Source organism: Oryzias latipes, chromosome 24, assembly GCF_053564925.1.
Source record: "Oryzias latipes strain Hd-rR chromosome 24, Olatipes_Hd-rR_3.1".
NCBI lineage: Eukaryota > Metazoa > Chordata > Actinopteri > Beloniformes > Adrianichthyidae > Oryzias > Oryzias latipes.
Genome location: NC_136260.1, coordinates 14,560,784 through 14,583,687, shown reverse-complemented (window position 1 = coordinate 14,583,687; position 22,904 = coordinate 14,560,784). Strand labels below are relative to the sequence as shown.

Sequence of the window (22,904 nt, the reverse complement as noted above, 5' to 3'; positions counted from 1 at the left end):
ATTTCCCCTATCTCATTGCATGATCCAACCATTGTGTTTAACTTGCTTCATGTTTTCTCCTCTGAAGTTCATCATCATTCCACTAGGGGCAGTAGTTTAAGAACTTTCCTGCTCATTTTAAAATCTCCGAAACAATTTTGGTGGGAAAAGTTTTGCTTATTGTAAAAACTATGGTGAGAATAACTCATCGATTCTTATTCATTTTTTAACAAGCGACTACTTGTTATATATAAAGAATGCAAAACTAGTTAATTAATACTTTAAAATACAGTTACACCATGTCTTAAATGTGTGAATCAAATTTGAGACAGGGGGTAAATAAGGTACTTTTTTCCTAAACACAATTTTCAATATTTTTGTATCTTAAACTAACATTGTTGTGAGCAAAATCTTACCAAATCACCTAATAAATCATAATTGACACTATCACTATCTCATTAAAAACGACTGAGCAGTTTTTGTGGATTTCATCAAAGGGTTTAAAAACCTCTTAATTAAATGAAATTGAAGTTTTCTATCTATTCATTGATGGACTTTATGGGTTTATAGTGTTGCTGACAAAAATTGATGAGATCTTTCAATAGTTCAGTAACTGAGAAGTATTTTGGAGGGGGGTGTTTACCCGCTTGATTCTTCTGATTGAAATTGGATGACATGCTCCCCCTGCTGGCCACACTAAAAACAGCAGTTTACACTGAAAGGTTAAAGGCCAAAACAGAAGGTAAACATTTTATCTGACTTTTGAGTCAAATTGTTCCTTTATTGCTTAACATGATGATGATCCAATACCCAAAAAAGGAAAAAAGTGAAGCTTGACACGGTACGTTTTATTCAGTAATGTACAGAAGACAGACGGTGCTTTACTTAGCTTTGCTGCTTTAATACACGAGACACATTCACGTGACAGGATAGGATGTTTGGGTTTAGAACCCATTTAATTAAATGACATATTGTATTATTGTTTCAGATTCAAACTAGATTAGAAGACAGATTAGACGCAGATCTGAAGGAGCTTCCTCTGAAGCCACATTTTCAGCTCAACTGGAGCTCAGATGCGACTGGACGGACGACACAGAAGACAAACAGCAGAGATGACAGACAAACAGACACTTGCAGCAGATCAGGTACAAAAACTGCAGACCACCTGTGGTCACATGATCACACGAAGAACATCAGGACTTCCTGTTAGTAATTTTTCAAAGTAATGTGTTAGATATTAGTTCTTAGGAGAATTTGTTTTGAATCACTCCCAAAGCCAAAGTGTCAAAAGTTCTTATGTTAGTGAAACCGGCTTTCCACAACAGCCTTTATGAGCAGAGAGCGCCTCCTGCTGGTCATCTGTGTTATTGTCCTGCAAACTTTACTTGGTACTTTTCAGTGCCAGCTGTTAAAAAAACAAACAAACAAACAAACAGAAAGACCAATCGTTATTAACGAGTCTCCAAGTTCAGAGCTTTGTCTTCCTCACATTCTTCATCGTGGACAGGATGTTACCTTGTGAGCCGTGTCGGCAATCTGCTGAGCTTTGTGCATCAGCCTCACGGTGCGGTCTTCAGCACGGGTAAGTCTGCCTCCTCGCTCCCCCAGAGCCACTGTCATCCTCTGGACTACATTACCCACAGTTCTTTGTGCTCCACGAGACCCCGTCTGACCTTTGTCTGCAGAAAGAACAAGGAGAGCTTTAAAGACAGACATTTATTTCCACCGTACAGGTTTAAGGGTCAACACTACGTGTGCTGATCATTCAACTGATCCAACTGATGAGGAGTGAGAGGACAGGTATTTAAAGACCCACCCCCAATAAAAATAGTGTTTTTTGGTGTTTTTAACATATTTTTGTGGCATTTTTCTCATGATGGAGGACATAAAGAAAATTAAGCTTAAGAGCTTAGAAAATACGCTGGGTAGTCCAAAAGGTCTTTGTTTCGAGGTCTCAGCAACAAAAAGGGGAAGGGGGCCAAAGGTCCCACCCACAACTCAGATTTGAATTTCTAATGAACTAATGCCGGTCTGCAGAATCTATGTCCTAGAAAACGACATTTTTTAAAATTGAGCTAAAAACTGCATAATCACAATTGAAAGACCACTGGGAACACTTTTGAAATAGATCAAAGGATAATCAGACGTGATTGAACATTAGCAGGAATTTCTGCAGAAAGTGAAGAAATGGTTCCCAACTCCAGACAGAGACACACCTCCACCCTTGTTTGTGTTTGTTGCAGGCGGAGCTGCTGCAGTTTGGCATGCCTCCCATCCATTACACTGCCAATGTCAGCAGGTTCAACAGCGTTGTGCACTCCCTCCCTTATCTGCGGTCCCCAAAAGACTGCTCATTGTATCGAGCTCCGTGAGCAAACAAAGGGAGCTCTTAGCTAACGGCCTCATCACACAGAGAGCTTTCTGCTGCAGCCCAGAAGTGCAGCTCGGAGAGCACAATGGACAAGCAGACAGTAGGGGAAATGACTACCACCCATCCTTCACCGAGCATCCTCTCGGGTCAGCCGCTTCATCCATCATCTTGATGCTGGGGAGGCTGCAGCTCTACAACCTTTTAAAATTTGCTCTATACAAGCACTGAATGTGAAAAGTTGGATTCAGAGCTGAACCTGGTCGTTTTTATAAAAGCCTAGATCTCAAAGCTCCATCAGAGCTATAAAAGGCTTCATGCTAATACACATGAGCTAAGTGACCTCATGAGTTTGTTTTCATCTCTTCCTACCTGGACGAAGTGGACCTTTCTGTCTCGCAACCATCAGCTTCTTCACACGACCTAGGAATGCTTTGCAGCGATAGATGACCAGATTCATGCTGCTGGCATCTGAAACAACAACCAGTTGCAAACTGGACTCATGAAGCTCAGAGTCACCATGGTGGAATCAACACCAGAACTCAACTCTACCTCGAGTCAGCTTGGACTGGCAGTTGATGAACTCCGTCTGCCTGGGAGGGGCCATGCTTTTCCGTCGGGCCTGCAGGGATCTGGGTACTGTGAGCTCCCTGGAGCCAGCGCCAGCTTCAGGCTGGTTTGTTGTTTTCTGTTGGCTGGCCTTGGCTAGCTTCCCAAGGTTTACCAGGCTTCCTGCTTTGCCCTCCCAGTGAGTCTGGCAGGCACGGTACAGGACCTGGATGAAGATACACTTCTCTGGAGATGAGCTGGCCACCCACTGGTCCACCGTGTTGTCAAACACCAGGTCAAGTTCTGGGGTGTCCTGAGAGAGAACAATAAAAAACCAACAACTAAGGATCATCTCTGAAAATGCAGTGGTCCCAGGAGCTTCTTACCTTGTTGGGATTGATGCCATTGACCTGTTTGAGCTGTTCCACCGTCCACTGAGATCTTCTGGTGAAGAGGGGGGAGCCAGCAAACTGCTTCACCTTGGTAATGAGCAGCTGCTGGGGGGTGGTGTTGGTCACTTTGAGAAAAGAAAGCATCAGAAAATATTGTGAAACTGAACCAAGCAGAAATGTGAATGCTGATCATGTGGATGGATCACATGGACAGCAGGCTACCATGACCTATGCATCAAAATGGAAACAGCACATATGTGACATGTTCAGCTGGACCTATCATCCATCTTCAGGACCCGCTGATTCTCTTTTGGGGTGAAGGGGGTGCTGGAGCCTATCCTTGGTAATGTAGGGTTTAGCCAGAACAAGTTGCCAGTCTGTTGCAGGGCCACACATTCACACCTTTAGAATCACCAATTAACCAAGGAAGCATGGTTTTGGACCGAAAAAATGCATGAGGAAAACATGTAAGTTCCATTTGCTGTTAGGCAAGATTGCAAACCACTACACCAGTGTGCAGCCCTGTTCAGTAGAATCAATGTGTTGGTTCCTAACGATGCAGAGGCCGTACAACATCTGATTTGATAGTTCTGAGTCCCTGATTCTGCTATGCAGGTAAGAAAATGTTGCTCATTTTGTAAATGTTTCAGGCCGATATCAGGTCCTTAGAGAGTAACAACCATCTCCTAGTGGTTTATTGAAGCATAGCAGAGTTTTGCACTTCAGGGTAGAAGTGGGAAGTAGAATGGTTTTTCTTTGAGTTTTTTACACTCTTAGGTGATTCTCAGCAGGGGATAAGAAAGGAAAACCCTTTTAAAATAAATCAAGAAGTCAAACTGACATAAAACTGAACCATAAACTCATTAAAGCCTGAAGCAACATCAAATTAAATACAATTATAGATGAACTGAGGAATCCAAAGAGCACAAAAACCAACAAGCTTTAAAAAGGTTTACAGGGAAGAGTCATTTAAAGAAACGGGACCAAACCAGAATCATTTGTGATACAACCAGATGCACCAGAAACAACAGCTCATTCATCCTGGCTGCTTTAGGATTACTCCCGCTCCCATGAGTGAGGAAGTTTTTACCTGAAACACAGATGAAGGTTGTGTAATCCTCTCTGGAAGAGGTGGGCAGAAAGGATCTCCTTTTCTTCTGTCTCCTCTGAACTTCCAGTGCCACCAGCAGACGTTCATTTTGAGGGACGAAGAGCTCCTTGTTGATTTCTGACTCGATGTTCATGGTCATCCTGACACCTGCACCAGTGGGTGGTTTGAGATTGGAGCCATTTAAACATCAGTTAGCAAGGAGGCAGTTTAAAGACCCACTATGGTCATCTTTTAAACTATTGTAAAAGCGTTCCAAGAAGTCTTTCAATTATGTATATGTCAAAATCCAAAAACCTCTGTTTATTTCTAGGACATAGTTTCTGCAGAGCAGTAGGGAAGTCATTAAGAATTCGTCTCTCAGTTGTGAGCGCGACTGTTGGCACAGAGCAACCCATTCCTGTCACCTATCTGTTTACGCGATCTCCCGTTAGCTTACAGCCCCTCACGACCCCAACCTAACATCACAGACGCAACAATAATGGCGAGCACTACTGGAGCTATCTAGACGTACATGGATCGTCTATAAGTGGATGCATCAGAAGGGAGAGGAGCAGAAAGCTTGTGCCCAGTATGTTTTCTATATCATAACGATAAAAGCTCTTTTTCAAACCACATTTTTTCATCTGCTCCTGATTCACAACAATTTGAATAGGGAAATACTCATATACTTGTCCTCCATCATTAGAAAAAAGCCACAAGAACCTGTTAAAAACATGAATTTCATTGAAGTGAGTTCTGAGTACAAATATGACAAGTTATTATCTTAATGTTGTTGTTTTTTTAATATATAAATTTAAACTTTTCAGGTGCTTTTCCCCATAGATTTTTTAAATAAATTAGTAAACTATTGAAGAAAAAAAAACAGAATTCCATGAAGAGTCCACCTTTAAAATAAATGTACATGTGCAAAAACCAGTTAATATTTTTTAATTCAATCAATATTATGTGATAAATCTTTACTTTTCTGATGACATCGCCAAATCCTGTCATTTACTCATAGAAGCCTCAGTGTCTCCTGTCAGAGAATAATGGAAAAATGTTATCGTGATTCAGGCAGCTTTTCTTTTGACTTACATTAGAATGAGACTTTTTGAACTTCTTAAAAAATTCTAAACTTTTGGATATGGTTATTTTAAGGGGAACATTTTTCAATACAGTTTATGTTTTCCAAAAATTCATTTTTTTGGAAACAAGAAAAATCCTCCCTGTGGTTCAAAGTGTATTTGAATTACTGAAATTGGCTAAGATGTTTTGTACCAAAAAATGGTTGGAAGAATTTTAATCTTTTGGAGAATCCCTGGTTTTTATCTGTTTAGAGGAACATCTTTAAACCTGCTGAAAAAAGCTGAACCCACCTGCTCTGGTCCGTTTCTCCAAACAAACGCAGGTCTGATGGAATCTACTTCAGTACCTCCGTCATGTCAGTCCTGGCTTGATGTTCTATCCGAAAAAATAAACTAAATCTGAAAGGATTCAGTAGTGAATTTATATCCGGCACACCGGACGGCGTGCCTCGCCTTAAGGCTCAAATCCTCCCATCCTCCCCATTTCAGGAGGCTGACAGACACGTGGTGAAGCTGGAGAACAGCAGCTGTCTGTGACTGAACTCTGTGCACGGATGAAGGACCACACAGGGAGCTGCCTATATAATCTGAGCAATTATTTGTGTTTCATTCCCTGAAGGAAGAAGCAGGAACAAAGGGGAACATTCACAAACACTTCAGAAAGATCAGGAGCTTTAAACAATGCACTGGACCCCAGAAAAAAGACACCAAACTGTTTGACTGATACTGACCATGAGGATGAAGCGGCGGGGAACTGAGGACACCTAGTGACTCTAATGAGCCACTACAGAAATAGAAGATGACCAAAAAAAAAGATTTACATTGCAAAAGTTGAAACTTAAGTAAAAAGACCCTTGTTTCAAGAAAAACGTCTTGCAAGAAAAAAAATCTTATTGTGAAAGTTTTTTAACTGCAAAATGATCTTTGGTTTTAGAAAACTCCATTGGCAGATTTTTTTTTAAATGAAGAAAATATTTTAAAGTTGAATAATTTTTGACTTATTTCTAAGGGGTCTGTTTTTGCAGTGCAAAAACAACAGGAAATCATAAAAACTAATCAGAATTTTCAATAAAATCTGAACCAGATGTTTAAAAATCAGGAGCGTGGGTTGTTTGTGTTTTTACCCTTTTATGTGCCACAATATCTTCAAATGCTTCCTTATTCATACACAAAATGACAGAAAAATGCACAGAGGTTGGATAACTACAAATAACACCAAGAACAAATGAAAATTCACAGATTTCTATTGTTTTTGTACAAACATCATCAAATGTGAAGAAGACTGACCAAAGGTTCCAGCCTCTACAATGACAGGAGAAAGTCAAAGGATTGCAAAGTGAAACACAAAAGAGATGAAAGTTTTAGGGAAAAGTGGATATAAAAGTCTACAGATTAGATGCTATTTGACATTTTTACCTGAAACAATCATCAAGAAATGAAGCAGGCCGGTTGCTGGATGGTGAAGTGATGTTATTCTCTGAGTTGAGAACATGTTTGGAGATCAGCTTTCATCAAACCAGAAAAAAGTCCGCCCTATGAAGCCTCATCTGTTTGAAGCCAAACCTGTGTACCTGTATCACTGCCAAGGGGAGGTTCTTTGACTTCCGGTTTGAAGCTCAGTTAGAATAGAAAGTAGCTACAAGCAAGTCTGTTCACCAGTAAGGGGCAAGCCAGTCTCAGTTTGCTCCAAATATAATAAAGTTTCTACCTGTTGTATTCTTTATTTACATCTGTGGTTTAATAAAATATCCACAGCATTTTATTAAAAGCGTCCTGCAACAGATTGCCATCCAGTCCAGGGTGTACAGTAGCTGGGATAGGCTCCAGCAACCTAGTGACACCGAAAGGGATTAAGTGGGTTAAGAAGATGGATGGATTTTATCATCCTTATTATTTTTATGATATATTTAATATTAAATATTGGCTTAAATGGTTGGTTTTCAACAGTCCTCAAACTTGTTTCAATTCCTTTTTGGTGATTTTCCTTTTGACCAAAATGGCAACGATCGCTGAATTACTTTTAAAAAACCTCAGTACATCTCTTACTGTATGAGGTCACAGTAATGGTGCAGCCCAAACATTATTTCTTCATGCAGGAACGAACCACTGCACTCACTTTTCAGATTCTTTCAGTCCATTTGAGGTCAATTTGGTCCAGTTTCATCCAGTTCAGTCCACAATCTCTGATGTAGACTCCAGAAACCAGGGCCACCACTACAGTTGGGGAGTAGCTTTTTACAGAATTGTGTTGGTTGGTCAGTTTAATTTTGGGTTATACAGTTAAAAACCGCAAAGACCACAGCTGTTCTTCATGGTCTGATCTTGTAAATCATGACGACTGTTCCAAAACCAATTGGACTGAACCCCTTTGAGGTGAAGCTGAAAGCTGTTGAGTGGGGATCATGTGACCTGCAGAATTGGATTACAGAAATGAACACATCAATAGAAAATCTGGTTTCTGTTGTTCATACGAAGCTAACTTCCACATTTAAGAAGGCTGATAGAAGTTTTAACACTTTTCTTTAGAGATGTTTCCTGGATGTCATGTAGAAAAACGTCTAGCCCTCATCCAAGCGGCACACCAGCAGAATCCTCATGTTTATTCAAAGGTACAAAAACGTGGAGATGATCAGGATCAAGTCAATGGATTGTCTAAACAATCTACAATCACAAAGGTCAACAAACAAGCCCTAACTGTGACCTGGAGATCAGTGTTTCTGGGCTGGAATCCGTTTTTTTGTATGATTGAAGCTGGGTCTCCTCACTTTGTTGGTGGATGACTCATTCTTGATGGATCAGTGAGTTTATTGGGTCACAGAGCAGCTCTCCATGGCTTTTAGACACTTCATGCCAATCTGACCCCAGATCAAAAAGTCTCTGATCCTGTCTTGTAGGACATGATAAATCTTGTCACATCAGAGGAGTTTTTGGCTGGACTATCTGTCCCACACCTTTCAGTTTAACAAGGAGGTTTTAAAACCAAATGTAGAGGAGGATCCTTGTCGTTACGGCACGGTTTTGTCTGTGCAATAGTCAATATTACATTTTTGTTTAGTACACAGTTCATCCTTCTTCAAAAATTCATAGAAAACGTGTCATAGTGTTCACAGTTTGGACCCAGAACCAAAACTTCTCTGCAGTTTCAGCAGCAAACTGACCTACAGAACTAACAGACATACGCTTGAAGAAGTGTAGACCAAAAAGCAAAGAGCTTGTCCTTTTGTTTGTTGGCTGTTGGCACTTCCTTTAACATTTCTCTCTTCAGACATCAAAATGGAGAACACTGAGCTCACCAATGCAGCTATGAGGCATCCTGGTGGTCTTCTACAGATTCAGGTAGCTCTTGAGGTCTGTACATGAAGGTGAGGAGAAATAAAGCCACGTCGTACGAGCACCAATAGGCTGTATGGGACGTCACTGCTGACCAATAGCGGTTCTCCACCAGACCTTCCCGAAGCTCAAAGTCGATGCGTCTCTCCAGCTCCACTGAAACCAAAAACGTGAATTCAGGTCTTTAAATAAGAGATTTCATCTTACTTGGCCTCACAATTGAGACTTGATTTGGGATTCAAACGTTGAACATCATAAAAACTAGCAGCAAATTTTTAATGTTCGGCTCACATCTAAATTAAATGGAGCCACAAGGCAAACATAACGGCATGTAGAGTTTGTACTGTTTGGAACTAAACCTGTTGAACTGTATCCCTTTGACTTCCTGTTTGAAGCTTGCCTGAGACTGGAAGTAACTACAGTTCAGACCAAACATTTGGTCTGTACAGTACTACAGGTCAGTTCACTATCTGACCACAAGGTCATTCATTAAGGCAAGTACGGTAAATTCCTTTAAAAATTACACAGAAATTAGACCAACATTACACAAATGAATCAACTTATTTACTTAGATGTACTTAGTGTAAATCTAGTTCTTTAACTTTGTGGTTGAATTTATTGTTTAGAAAAGAATAGAATAGAACGTTTTATTGTCATCATACACAGACCATGAAAAAAGCGAAAGCAGTCATTTTTAAAATACTGCTCCGTATTAGTTCATGACTTACAGGAGCTGTTGTCCACTGCAACCGAAGTAGACTGAGGGATGCTGGGCTCACCGTCCTCCACCTCCTCCTCTGCCTGCTTCTCTGTTTCCCCACTCTCAACCGCCACCTCCCCGTTTTCTCCTGATACCAGGTTTTCCACCTCACAGACTCCTCCCTCCGAGTCTGATGGCTCCTCCTCTACACCCCCAACCTGGCCACTGGAGCGGGAAAAGCGGGAAAACAGGATTCCACCGATTCCTTTTCCAATACTGGCAGCACCTGGGAAAGAAGTGGAACTTCATCTTAGTTCTAAGTTCAGCCATGCAACTGTGCTAAAAAAAAAAAGAAGACAGAATTCAATCTGTCACACTGCAAATCAACTTAGACAAACACAAGTGAACAGAATGGAAGCCTTTCAAGGAAAGAGAAAACTAAAGGCACCAATCACGCAAGAATTTATTTGACTTTCAAAACAAAATGCTGTGTACAGACGTCTTTGGATAAACTGGGGACCTTTCCAGTTTAATTCTTAAGGTCGTAGTCACAACTGCCTTCACTGTGGTTATGCGTGAAAAATGGGTAAAACTGCACACAGGAGGCCCGCATGAAATATCAAGATTGGTTGATTTTCAAGCAATTGGCACTTTTTGGTTTTGAATGAACGCTACCCAAATCATAGTCCCAGATTGTTCTAATCCTGATGGAAACCCCTCTCTGCTTTGCAGAGTAGATGCAAGGAAAAGTCTTTTATGGAAAGATGTGGCTTGCATCTTGGCTCTCAATACTGCAGAACCTTCAGAGGCACACAGTGAAGCCTCCTGGTTGTTGACATCAACATTCTATTTGAATGCTAGACTGATGCTAGTAACATTTTGAAGGATTCTTACTTTGACACACAAATCTTGTTGTGCAGTCTTGAAAATGTCAATATCTCGCCGGGGCGATGTGCTGATATTGATCATTTCGGCCATTTTTGCTCTTTGGTGCTGACCCGGTTAAGAGTCAGCAAAACCAGCAGCTTTCCCTGCTTGTGTCAGCATCAGCAAACTGTAAGTGATCGACTGAGTGAATGTTTTGATCACTGCAGGGCTTTTTTGGTTTCATCATAAGTCACCTGCATGCAGCACAGACACACTCACTTACCTGTGACTCACCTGTTTCTTACTCAGGATGAACCTGCATGTTCACCAAAGGGCGACCCTTTCATTTCCTCTGTGAGATTGGTTTGAAATGGAAAGTAAGTGAAGCCAACACACTTCAGAAAGGAACCACTGGGTGGCTCAAAAACAAAACATAGCCCTTCCCCTGTCACTTCAATGCAAAAACATGTCCCTTAGGAACAGAAATAAACACACTTTGAATGCAACTTTTTATTTTTTATTTTAATTTTTGTGGTCAGATGTTTTATTGGAGACAATTGTGTGAGAGGTGACGTTTTTTTTATTTACTTTTCCTATTATTGATTTAAAATTTGTTACATTAAAATAAACGTGATGGAAGACAGAAATATCCCACCATGAGCTCTAAACCTACCTCAGTGTTTTAACAAATGCTTCTCTTTTCAGAAAGGGAGGGAGTTGTTTACAAACACAAAGCTGGAAAACTGTCTTCTTTTCCAAAGAGGACATCATACATCTACCTTTACACAGGCTTTGGTGCTTACCCATGATGCTGGCCTTGCCCAGGCTGGTGATAGACTCTCCGTAGGGTCGTTTGGTTTGTGGCGGGGAGGTGCATGGGCTGGTGATGAGTTCTGCCTCTGAGACGAAGCTGGTGTCCTTCATCAGGTTCAGACGAGTGGGACGGATCTGGTTGTAAAGGGTCGGGCTTGTGGTGTTGTACCTGCACGTCGCAAGACATGGACCTTTGGTCAATGAAGCGGTCAGACTGAGATGGTCAGACGTATAGTAATGCAGAGGATGCTCTACCAACTGAACGTCTAAGAGTCCTGGAGGTGATCATAGAACATCTGAAGCTAGTTTCACACCGCCCTCAGCAATGTGCGTTCAAGCGACCGCTTTCAATGAAAGTTAAACCAGGTAGAACTTTGACCAATCAGGGAAATGGATTTCACGTTTAGATGACGTCAATTTTAATTCACGGAAGAGCTAACTGTTTGAAAATGGAACATTTAGGAGAAATGAATAATTACGATTTGTGCCCGGCCAGAATAATTAGACCAAGTCTTTCATGTATTGGAATAGAGCTCTAAAAGAAAAATCCAGATTTTCGTCGCTTCGACATTTCGCGTTTTTTTCAGCTGTAAGTGACAGACATGTGCTAGTGAACACTAGAGAAAAAAAGAAAAATCCCTGCTTATCCAGTTTGTTCAACCTGGGCTGAATGTGTCAAGAATGTGCGTTTAGCGTGTAGCATGTCCAGTGTGAACATTAGCTTGACATGACTCACCAGTCGATCTGAACAGGAGCGATGTTGCTGTAATGTTTCAGGATGAGTGGCTCCAGCCTGTATGCCTACAATACACACAAATACCTGAGCTCATGAGGACATCCAGTAGCATCTGTTGTTTCTGAGTGTTTTACAGAGCTGTCGCTTACCACCGGGTCTGTGGGGTGGAACAGGTTGAAGAGGCGTTTACAGATAGACGTGGAGAGGATGTGGTCCTGCATGGTGTTATTTCCGGGCCGGATCCCGCGAAGTGCCAAGAAAACAGCCAAAGGAGAGCCCATGCAGAAGAAGTTTTCAACCTTATACACAAAAAGGAGGCCTAAGTCACCATGAGACCACAAGGAACTACTAAGAGCTCCAGACCTTAGGTTTATTTAAAAAAAATGAAGTCTGACAGAGAAACAATGGAGTGATGAGAGGACATCCATCTTGGAAAAGTTCATCTTGCTGTTTAGGTGTATCAACAGATCACAACAAAACAGCTAGATGATCCAAAATGTCACAAAATACTTCAAAAAAGAGGAATACAACCTTTAATTCCCTCAAGTTCAACCATTTCTACTGTGTATCTCAGTGTTTTTGTCATTTTAAGAGCTGATATTCAGCACTGGGTTTGATCAGTGATCATCATAACAGTTAATGGACTGAACAGTACCTTGAATTTTAAGGCTGGCACTGCAACAGAAGATGAGGTCTGGAGACCTCGGAACTGATCTTCCAAGTCCCTCAACCTGACAGGCAGAATACACCATAAGATATTTCATCACTGGGTGGATGGATGGATGGATGGATGGATGGAGGTATAAAGCGTGTATGGATGGATGTACAGTAGGTGTGTATAAATGGATGGATAAATAGATTTAGGTACAAAGGGTGGATGGACAGATGAAGGGAGGAATGAATGGGTGGATGTAGGTATAGATAGATAGATAAATGGATAGATACAAGGAGTGATAAACAGAGCAATGGTTGCATGTATGAATGGCTGGATGCAGGATGATAGGCTGGATAGGATTATAAATATTTACCTTCCAGAAAAAAAATCAATAAAGAAGAATAATGGGAAAGCTCCAGTTTACGGCTTAAAATGAAACTTTGGATAACATTTTACAGATGTGGACCTGAACCCCTAACTTTCTCTATGCATCACCTGAGACGCAGGACCCTGAGCTGCTCCTGAAGTTGGCGCTCCTCTTCACTAGGCCAGCGGATCTTCGTCTTCTCCGGATCCAGCATTTGTTGATGATGAAAGCGGACCGGGTCCCAGCCAGTCATGATGTCGAAAGTGATGACGCAGCCCAGTGAGTGCGCCACGATGGACACCTTTCCGTTTTTCTCAAAGTCTGGATTCCGCGAGCAGAAGAGCGAATAGAGGCGGTTCAATTCCTGAGTCAAACCCCTGGTGATCTGCAGACACACAAAAAAACGTTGAACACATCTGCAGTCATGAGAAACACATTCAGATCAGGGAAATGTATCATACTTGGGCATCTGATGCCTTAATTCTGTCTCTCAATTATTTGACTTAAGGAGTAACAGTAGGATGGGGTTATACTCTTGACTATCAGTCAGTTTTGGAGAATGAGACTCAAGATTTATTTGTAAACGAAGCTCTTTAATGAAGTTCCAAAGTTTCAGTCTTGCACCAACGTCTAGATAAATGTCCATTGTAGAACAAGATGCCCAATGTCTAGCTAAATGTCCATTGTAGAACTAGATGCCCAATGTCTAGCTAGATGTCCAAACTTCTAGATAAATGTTCGTAAAGGTTCTCATTCATCCAGGTCATGACTTGACATTGAATCATCAGTCTGATGAAGTCACTACAAGATGTCTTGATTCAAATTCCAGACACTATTTTGATGTTTCAACTCGTGCTTTCTTAAAGGAATCTAGAGGCTCACTTCATCTCTGTACAGAGGACTGGTATAGTACATGATGTCCATGGCACTGCTGTTCAGCATGTCTCTGATACCTCGTACTTTGTCAGGAGTGATAGAGTCCACTGTATCTGAAGAAAAAGCACATCATTTTTCAAATTAACATTTCTACAAATTTTCCAAGTTATTCTGAACAGTAGGAATGACCCAACACAAGGCTTTGATCATCTACCTGACTGTATGAAGCCCAAAGCTACGTTCACACCGCATCAGCAACGCACGTTCAAACGACCACTTTAAAGGAAAATGTTAGGTAAACTCATGTTGATGTGCACATTTGGAGCTTCTGCGTCAAACTCTCGCAACTTTGCATTCCTTTGAAAGTTTCTACGACTGTTTTTGGGCTCTATGTTAGAAAAATGTGTGGCCGTTGAATGCACGTTGAAAGGTAAGACAGATTGAACTTTGACCAATCAGGGACTCAGACTTGGTAGTGACATCTGGATAGTGTCTTTTTTCACTCACGAAAGTGCCAACTGTTTGAAAGTTGAGCATGGAGAAGAAATTGGAGAAGAAATGAACAGTTATTTAATTGTGTGACAAGAAGATATATCAGAATGGAGCAAAGCAGGGAGCTTTTGACCCACCCAAGGCATTTTCTACATTTTCTAGGTGTTGTAATCTTTATCCAACAGCATTTCTTCATCTGCTCCAAATCCACTATGATTTCAATAAAGAAATACTCACAAACGCAATTTTGAGCTTAATTTTCTTTATAAAGGTCCTCCATCATCAGAAAAATGGAACATGTTAAAAACACCAAAAACACCATTTTCATTAGAGCGGGTCTTGAGGTCATACAGTTAACTGAGGTACACCTTACCCCCATCCAGATACAGTTTTGACCTCCATTCCACAGGAAGGAACTCCACATGCTCTGTGGTGCGATCAGGAAAATGTCTCTCCTCCATCTTTCTGGCAGCGTCTCTCATCCTGTTCATCACCCAACAAACCCCCAGTTCAGGACTGATCCAGAACTACGTCTAGACAACTCGTTCAGACACACACAAATGTCCTCACATGCTGGTGTTCCTGATGATGCGGCCCTGGTCCATCTTTTGGCCAATGCCGTGCACCACAAAGACAATGTGGGTGGTTTCAGAGGGGGTTTCCTCAGGCACTGCTTCTTCAAAATATCCTCGACGGAGACGAGTTCCACTGCTGGAGGCTGTTGACAAAAACAGTGCTGAGCATTTATTTTTGACTGGTAAACAGCAGACAAAGCGGTTTCCTGAGATTTGTAAACAGAATAAGTCCCACAGGGGCAGGACAACCCACAACAGAGAATATTTCTATCCAGTGTATTATTTTACACAAAAGCATGAAACTCTAACCCCAAGGTCGGAATTACTTCAGTAATTTTATCTTTAATAAACAATGTTTCTTTATCTCAGACACATCACTATTTATGAAAATATCTCTTGAAACAGACAAACAAAGCGGGTACCTTTGGAGAAACCCAGCTTTTGGGTGACAGTACGGGCAATCTTGGAGGTGGTGGCATCGCTGTACAGGTACACCTCATCCACGCTGTGCCAGTCCACGTGACTCCTGCTCAGCTTCAGACTGTAAACCGCTAGGAGAAAGGACGATCAGTTCCTTCACTACATTTACGACCATCGTCATGTGTCATCTCTTAACACCACATCAACCCTGTGACTTCCTGTTTGAAGCTGGGTTCAGAACAAAAGTAACAAGAGCCACGTCAGTTCACCAAGCAAACACTAGGTGGTTTACAATATAAACCAATTTGTCCTCTTTTATTCCAACATAAAACAATGAAACTTTACTTTAATTACACTCACACTTTGAAACCAGATAACTTTTCTAGACTAAACAATGACTGCTTAGAGATGAAAGTTGATATTTAAACACTTGCAATGGCTGTAAAATCTATCCACTGTGATCAAAATCCTTTGAAACCAGACTAAATGTGGGTTCATGTATGTCATCCAGTTAGACTGTTTATATTGGAGTGAATGGAGACAGAATTACTTGCGTGTAAGCCCCCTGGTGGTTACTTTGGTTACTAAATGGGCTCCAGTTACTTCTTTTTATTATGACTTTAAAATGGGGGTCATGGGTTACTCATCAGCGACGTCCAATAGGATTCTGAAAGATGTTTAGTCCAACTAAACAATATTCCAAAGATGGGCAGTTAATCAGTACAATCAAGTGGAGTGAGGGTAAAGTTGGAGTTTTGTTGGGTTTATTCACCTACTAATCAAAAATACAATACATAGTTTTGCACCACTTTGAGCATTCATTTTATTAAAAGTGCTCATTAAAAATACTCTCCTCGCACACAAAATGATTAGAAAATAAACAAAAACAACAAAAAAGTATTTTCTAGCCAGACGTATACTTTTGGTGTACAGGAGGACTATTTAACATGGGAGACCATTTTGAAACCAGCCTTTAGTGGTGATTAAAGGAACTGCAACTTTTGGTATTTTTCAATTGACCATGATTTCAGGAACAGAGTTGAAGGCCAAATCCGAATTGCTTCCCTACCCCTCTGGCTCCTCTCTATTGCTCCACTTGTAGAGGCATTTGAAACTGTAGCGGTCTCCAAAAGGGTGTTTTTAAGGGGGAGGGGCCATAGCAACTTTGGGCTGGCTATCCCTCCACCGGTAGGGTGATTTGCGTCACGCTGTTGTGCAGAGGAGAAACACATTTCTTCACATTGGTGTGCTCTGAAGCACAAAAGTTTACACTTAAATGTAAGTGTTGAATTTTTGTTTTTTGTTCTTGCAAGAGCTGGCAGCTACGCGTTAACGTAGATCACCATTAGCTATTGATGATGTCATCAAGCAGGTGTGACATCCAACTTAGAAGTCACTATTTTTCCATATCGCTCTCCTTGGAGGGATAAATGTAGGGAAAGGGAGAAGCCGTAGCAGTTTGGATTCAGCCAAAGTCTCCCTTGTCACACACCTGGAAGTGTGAAATTTGTTTTCTAGATCTGGTCTATTTCCTGGGATAACCGTGAACATTTGGTTGATTTAGCCCCAATCTAAGCTTTAATGCTGAGGGCCAAGGAGTACCATATTCTTAGAGTGTTTGGTATGACTTGGCTGTACATTTAAAGCCACTATCTACCAGTTTCAGGACAGACACTACCACAAGGTCATTAAGGATGTAATGGCTAAGATACTTCTTTGGTTTTAACAAAGATAAGTCTTGTTCTCCACCTGACTGCCCTTTTTGGGACTTGAACGTGGTGAAAATCTGCCCAATGTGAACCTATCCAATTGGTGATTTCATCGCCCGCCCGCCTCATCCAGCTCTTCACACAGTGACTGAGCGACACCCATCTTCCTCGTCATCATCTTACCATCCTTGCTGTCCACTGTAGAGGGCGCTGTCTCCACTTCACTGACATCCCTCATCTGTTGCCCCCTGAAATGTGACAGGTGCTCCATCTCGATGGGGTTACTGTCTTCCTCCTCTAGGGGGAGCCACGTTCCATCAACAAACCACTGTCCTCTCATCACTGGGATGCTTTCTTGCTCTGAGGAAACAAGATGTTTAACATGAAAGACACCGACAGGGGGCGCCCGCGCGTCAGTCACTAAACAAATAAGGTTGCAGCTTAATAAAAGTTTCAGATAAACTGGACTATTTACTTAAAAAAAGGGTCTCTGATTCTGTTGCGGTTCTGTATATAATATGGTAATATTCCAAAACTGTTGTCATTTCAGGAAAATACAAATTACATTGAAATGATTTCGGTGTTTGATGTAAAAATCAGTGTAAACAAAAGAATCACTAAGATTTGATTTTGGATTAAACATCTTCCTTTGACAGGTTCGGCTCGGTTCTGTCTTATTGGTGGTTCTGATGAGGATGAGGATGCTCACGGTTCCAGTAAACAGGGCAGCACTCCTTCTCCCGGATGTGGACCTCATACAGTCCTCCCCGAACACAGACCGCCTCCGCCTTCACATCACTCGGACTTTTCACCTCCTCTGGTACCGGGTTCTGCTCCCCATCACCTCCCGCCGGGTCCGATCCTGGATCCAGCTGTTCTGTCCGTCTCCGGTAGAGCCGCTCGATTTTTAAAGAGTCGGTTCCAGCAAACGGCTTCCAGGTTCGTTTGTCCTCTTTGTAGAACCAGCGGATCTCCTCCGGTCCCAGTTCCGTGACGATCTCCCCGCGGTGTCTGGAGCTGTTGGACAGAATCCGCCTCTCCGACAGGTTCCGCTCGGCATCCGTGAAGTCTGGTTCGATGTTCAGGAACGATGGGTCAGGATAATCCGGCCCAGGCAGGCCCAGCATCAAGCAGTCCTGGGACAGCGGTTCCGAGTCCGCTCTCCTGAGAGGGAGGTGTCCATCCGAGCAGAGCCCAGAATCGAACACCTCTCCTGAAGCGTGGTCGTCGTAGCCGGTCACGAAGACGTCGTTGGCCATGTCCCACTCACTGCTGCTGCCCGAACTCTGCTGCCGAACCGTCCTGTCATTCATGCTGCAAAGACAGAACCGCTCCGAACCTGGATGATGATCACTGAACGGTCCGACCCAGTAAGGAGACGAACAAATGGTACCATCTGTCAGCCAGCATGTTCTGACACCAGCCAGCCTGATTCTCTGACCCGGCGCGGATGGATAGGATGGAGAACCAGCCTTTTCATCAAGTCAAGTGGATTTGAGTCCACTTCCGCTCAAACTATCAAAATAAAACCGGAAACGACTGTGGCAAACCCGAAACTTAAAATGAATAAAATTATAGAAATGAGGATTAACAAACACTTGGGAAATTATATATATAATTAAGAATAATTAGAAATAATTTGGAAATAATAATCAGGAAAATATAAATATTTAGGAAGAAATTTGGAAATAAACATAAAAATTGAATAACTTAGTTTAATCTTACTTATTCCTTCCAAATTTGTTTTATTCATATTTTTTATTACGTGTATCTACTTTTGCTAGTCAAAAGTCCAAATGCATATCAAACTGATATTGACTTGGAGGCACCAAATTTTGCTGTTCCTCAAATTACCACTGGGGGCTGGCACCAGAAGTTAAATCGGGGAGAGACATTAGAAGTCTTTGGTCAAAAATCTAAGGTTCAGGTCAATGGTCTTAGGAGACTAATATTGTCATTTTCTCTATGTTTAACAAGAGCTTAATAATAACATATTTGTTTTATTTAGTAAAAGTTCACTTTTGCAGCACAAAGTCTACAATTTGTAAATGAAGCAAACACCATGTCCTCAGAGTTAGTTATTTGTGACAAACTAACCAACGCTAGCTCAACAGAAGCAGTAGAGGATTCAACTCCAAATTGTGACTTTAATTTAGTTTATTATGATCAAAGCCAAGTAGAGAAGGAAACTGCAAACCGTACATATGTGCGCTGTTATAGTGCTGTTATTATGCCATTATTGAAGCAGGATTCACATTATATTATGCACGCACAAACAGCACAGTATTTCAGAGTACAATGTCATGGAATACATACACATTTGACTGAGATTGGGTTGCATATTTCAAACTTTACTTAGCTTTATTTTTTTTAGATTGATGAACAGACTGTCTTTAAAGTCTAGGAGCCCAGGGATGTAATTTAATTAGAATTCTGATTTAAAAACCTACAAGTGTCAAGTGATTTACAAAAACATTAGAGATCTGCTGTGAATACCTGATTGATTTGGATGATTTTCATCCACAGTGAAAAAATAAAGCTCAGAACCAGTGGATGGCAGCAAGGGCAAAGGCAGAAGTACTTTGCCCTTGGTAAATGTGAAATTGAAACAGTTGATTGCTTGTTTTTTTTTACTTCATATTTATAAAAAAAATTTGAGAAAAACTTATTTTTGGAATTCATTAAAAAAACTAGCTTTTATGTATGTATGTGTTATGTATGTATTATGTAATGTATTTATGAAGCTGGGGACCTTTTCAAATAAATAAAATAAAATATTTAAAAAAAATAAAGAAACAAACATGTACAAATGTAACTTTCTGTATTTTTTTTATTTGTTGTGTTTGATGCAGTTCGGTCTAGCCTGACTTCCATTGGTCTAGTTTCGGTTTAGCTTCTAGAAAACAAACGCGACTTTTTAAGCTTTTTGGCCTATGCAAGCCACCGTATAAGTGACATATGAGCCAGAGTTACAGTTCATGACGTCAGGCAGAAGTTCGGCATGGCGGCCGTGTTCCTTGTCACCCTGTTTGAATACTCTCCTCTCTTCTACATCGCCGTGGTGTCGCTCTGCTTCATTGTAACCGCCGCCATGGTGCTGGGATGGTAAGTGGACCGAGCGGAACCACCAAGCCGCTACCTTTAGACTGCGCAGAGCGATCCGCCCAGATCAGCTGTGTCAGTCACGAACAGATGATTCAGGGAGAAAGCTGACTCTTGTTATCATTTCACCAGAGCTTTGCTGATAGCAAATCAATATCCTGTTTTCAATACTTTCAAAATAAAAGATTTGAATGTGATATAATATTTTAGTCATTTTTTTAAAATAAACATACTAAGCACATATAGCATAGCCATACAATCAGCAACGTCCTTAGTGATGCAAAACGGGTAAAACAACAAACATAGGTGGGATTTGATTGGGCAAAAATGGATTCCCTTTTGATGACCTCCCACTATGTGACGATTCTGTAGGTTCGGGTTTGATGTCCCAGTCATCCTCCGCAGCTCTGACGATGGAGAATCCATCACGCCAGCACCTGAGAAACGCATGGTCCAGGTGACTAACCCTTTTGCTCTAGAGGTTGGATCTGGTTCTGCATGTGTCACAGGTGAGAACTGACGCTTCAGCTCATGACTAAACTTTTTGTGCAAGATTTCTTAAAATGTGTCCCCATTTGCCCTTTACTGCTTCACCTTTAGGCGGCGTGACTCTGAAACCCGTTTGCCTGGAACCCTGCAGCCTGAGCTGCTTCTGGGGCTGTGAGATCTGGGCCCTGCAGGGAGCGCTGCAGACCCATCAGAGCCACCAGCGTTTCAGCAGCAGCCTCCTCCTGGAGGCTCTTAAGCAGCGCTGCCTCTTCTCCCACAGCTTCCAGTATCCTTTATGTCTCACAATAATGTTCAGATCAGTGATCCTGGTAAACAGAAGTGACCCGTCTAGCAGAGAACCCTCTGAAATCCTCAATCTCAAGTCCTTGAGGTCAAATCTAAAGTCAAGTTTCAAGTCTCTCTATGTGAGACTTGACTGTGACGTGTTCTTGAATAATCTGAAAGCAGGGTCTTTCTTTCCATTAGTTGTTTTAAATTGGTACATCACTGATGACATGTTCTCTTTTGATTGACCGGGGGGCGATGCATACGAGCTGTTAAAAGTCCCACTCCAATAATCTTTTATTTTCAAAGTGCTCCCAGTGGTCTTCTAATTATGATTATGCAGTTTTAGCCAAAATCAAGGACATAGTTTCTGCAGAGCAGCAGTAGTTCTTTAGAAAGTCTCTCTTAGTTTTGGGTGGGACAGTTGGTGCAGCGTCACTCCCCGTTACTGAGAGCTCTCCCTTTCTGCTAGATGATCCAAAGTCATGTGACTTGAGCTTAAACACCTGTTATCAACCTACCGTCTATCAGTGAGCGTTGACTTTTTGACCCCACCCGTCCAGCGTCGGCTGTGTGGACAGACAGGAACAACACACGGTCATCCCTGCCCATCTCGGCATCACAGACTTTGGGCCCCTCCCCAGGGACCGCTACCCCCTGGTGGCAGTACTGACCCTGGCAGAGGACGAGGCAGAGAATATGTATGACATTGTGAGCGCATTTCGTCAATTGCAGTTTCCTGCTGAGTTAAAGGTGACCTAAGGTCTCTGTCCTCATCTTCATTGCACCTTTTGTCTCCTCCCAGAAGGCCAGTGTGACAGTCGTCCACGTTCCTGACGACAAATACAACTTGTCTGCTCGGATCCTGTTTCAGTACCTGCTGACCTCCGTGGGAAGTGTCTATGAGCTGAAGGTAGACTGAGATTTGTTAATCCTGGGACCGTGCTCTTTAGGAACTCTCATTCCTGATCAAGGATTTCTACACATCATTCCTGCCAAAACTAAAAATTTGAGTGTTTTAGCCTTTGGGTTGGAAATTTAAAAAGAAATTACAATAAAGAAAAGCTAAAGACCTCAAAATGCTTCCTGACATCAAGCTCCTCTATTTTCCTTTAGCAGTAGAGATGTGACTCAGCAGCGCCCTCTGCAGGCTTCATCTGTGTCAGGCTCTGTGATAACCAGCCCCTTCTGTTCGTTGCAGCCTCTCTTCATGTCCGCTGATGGCACAGCAGAGCCAGGACCTCCTGAGCAGCAACACAGCGACCAGCGGGATGAGCCCAACGAGGAGGACAGCTGGTCGGAGGGGCGGGGTCGGGACTGCGTGGTCTGTCAGAACGCGGCAGTGAGCCGTGTGCTGCTCCCCTGTAGACACGCCTGCGTGTGCGGCAGCTGTCTGCCGCGGTTCCAGCACTGTCCCATCTGCAGGGCCTTCGTCCTGGAGTCTTTCGTTCTGGGAACGGCGTCTGATCGCTGATGCATGCCGTACAATTCAAAGAACAGCAGCTTCCCGCCGTCAAGGCTAGACCTAGAATCAAGAGGCCTGATCCTGCTGCATGCTCCGACGTTGGATTCTGTGATGCAGAAGTCCACCGACCGATCCTGAGAGGACAGGGATCACATGACGCAGCAGCATAGAGGAACCGGACCTTTGGACTCGGTATTTGTGCATGTAGAGGACATTCTCCATTGGTTTTGTAAACAAGTGTGATTGTTCTCTAGTCTAGAGGAGGTGAATCACTAGAGCCTTGAAACGCGAGTTTCATGGATCCTTAAATCACAAAAAGAGGTCAACAGTAGCAGAATAAAAACTGATCAAAGGTGATCCAGTCAGGTTTAAGCAGGAAGTCTGAACCTTCATCGTTTTCTGTACTACTGATTCGTTCACCAGCAAGGTGATGATCATAGCTAATCAAGAAGTTGGTTCATGCAGCAGATCTTAAGAGTGGTTCTGAAGGTCAAGCAGCTCCAACATAAAAACAGAATAAAAAGTTTGACCCACTAGTTTCTGTAGACGTTTGTAAAGGG

The 22,904-nt window shown here is 42.1% G+C and overlaps 3 protein-coding genes across 6 annotated transcripts; 1 reads left to right on the top strand and 2 right to left on the bottom strand.

The window, feature by feature from the left end:
* Positions 1-806: 806 nt before the first annotated feature.
* stxbp6l (syntaxin binding protein 6 (amisyn), like) lies at positions 807-5,998 on the bottom strand. The gene is made up of 7 exons (XM_004083532.5): positions 5,755-5,998; positions 4,379-4,546; positions 3,283-3,413; positions 2,900-3,209; positions 2,720-2,818; positions 1,495-1,658; positions 807-1,384 (listed from the first exon to the last, which is right to left on the bottom strand). Exons 2-7 carry the CDS (start codon positions 4,536-4,538, stop codon positions 1,361-1,363), a joined length of 888 nt encoding a protein of 295 aa, XP_004083580.1. The 5' UTR covers positions 4,539-4,546; positions 5,755-5,998; the 3' UTR covers positions 807-1,360.
* Positions 5,999-6,571: 573 nt separating this feature from the next.
* On the bottom strand, positions 6,572-18,499 carry ddhd1b (DDHD domain containing 1b). 3 transcript variants are annotated; one of them, XM_011491670.4, is made up of 14 exons: positions 17,713-18,499; positions 17,187-17,363; positions 15,297-15,425; positions 14,870-15,017; positions 14,673-14,782; positions 13,814-13,920; positions 13,060-13,316; positions 12,565-12,640; positions 12,059-12,208; positions 11,910-11,974; positions 11,164-11,342; positions 9,522-9,779; positions 8,757-8,949; positions 7,659-7,872 (listed from the first exon to the last, which is right to left on the bottom strand). In XM_011491670.4, the coding sequence occupies exons 1-13, from the start codon at positions 18,314-18,316 to the stop codon at positions 8,765-8,767; spliced, it is 2,445 nt and encodes an 814-aa protein (XP_011489972.1). In that variant the 5' UTR covers positions 18,317-18,499; the 3' UTR covers positions 7,659-7,872; positions 8,757-8,764. The 3 variants fall into 3 exon arrangements, with proteins under 3 accessions (XP_078798731.1, XP_011489972.1, XP_078798732.1); XM_078942606.1 differs by lacking the exon at positions 7,659-7,872 and having other exon boundaries at positions 8,673-8,813; positions 8,889-8,949; XM_078942605.1 differs by having other exon boundaries at positions 6,572-8,949.
* A 1,453-nt stretch (positions 18,500-19,952) lies between these two features.
* cgrrf1 (cell growth regulator with ring finger domain 1) lies at positions 19,953-22,880 on the top strand. 2 transcript variants are annotated; one of them, XM_011491669.4, is made up of 6 exons: positions 19,953-20,108; positions 20,478-20,614; positions 20,706-20,880; positions 21,443-21,590; positions 21,688-21,792; positions 22,081-22,880. In XM_011491669.4, exons 1-6 carry the CDS (start codon positions 20,005-20,007, stop codon positions 22,351-22,353), a joined length of 942 nt encoding a protein of 313 aa, XP_011489971.1. In that variant the 5' UTR covers positions 19,953-20,004; the 3' UTR covers positions 22,354-22,880. The 2 variants fall into 2 exon arrangements, with proteins under 2 accessions (XP_011489971.1, XP_004083670.1); XM_004083622.5 differs by having other exon boundaries at positions 21,685-21,792.
* Positions 22,881-22,904: the final 24 nt, after the last annotated feature.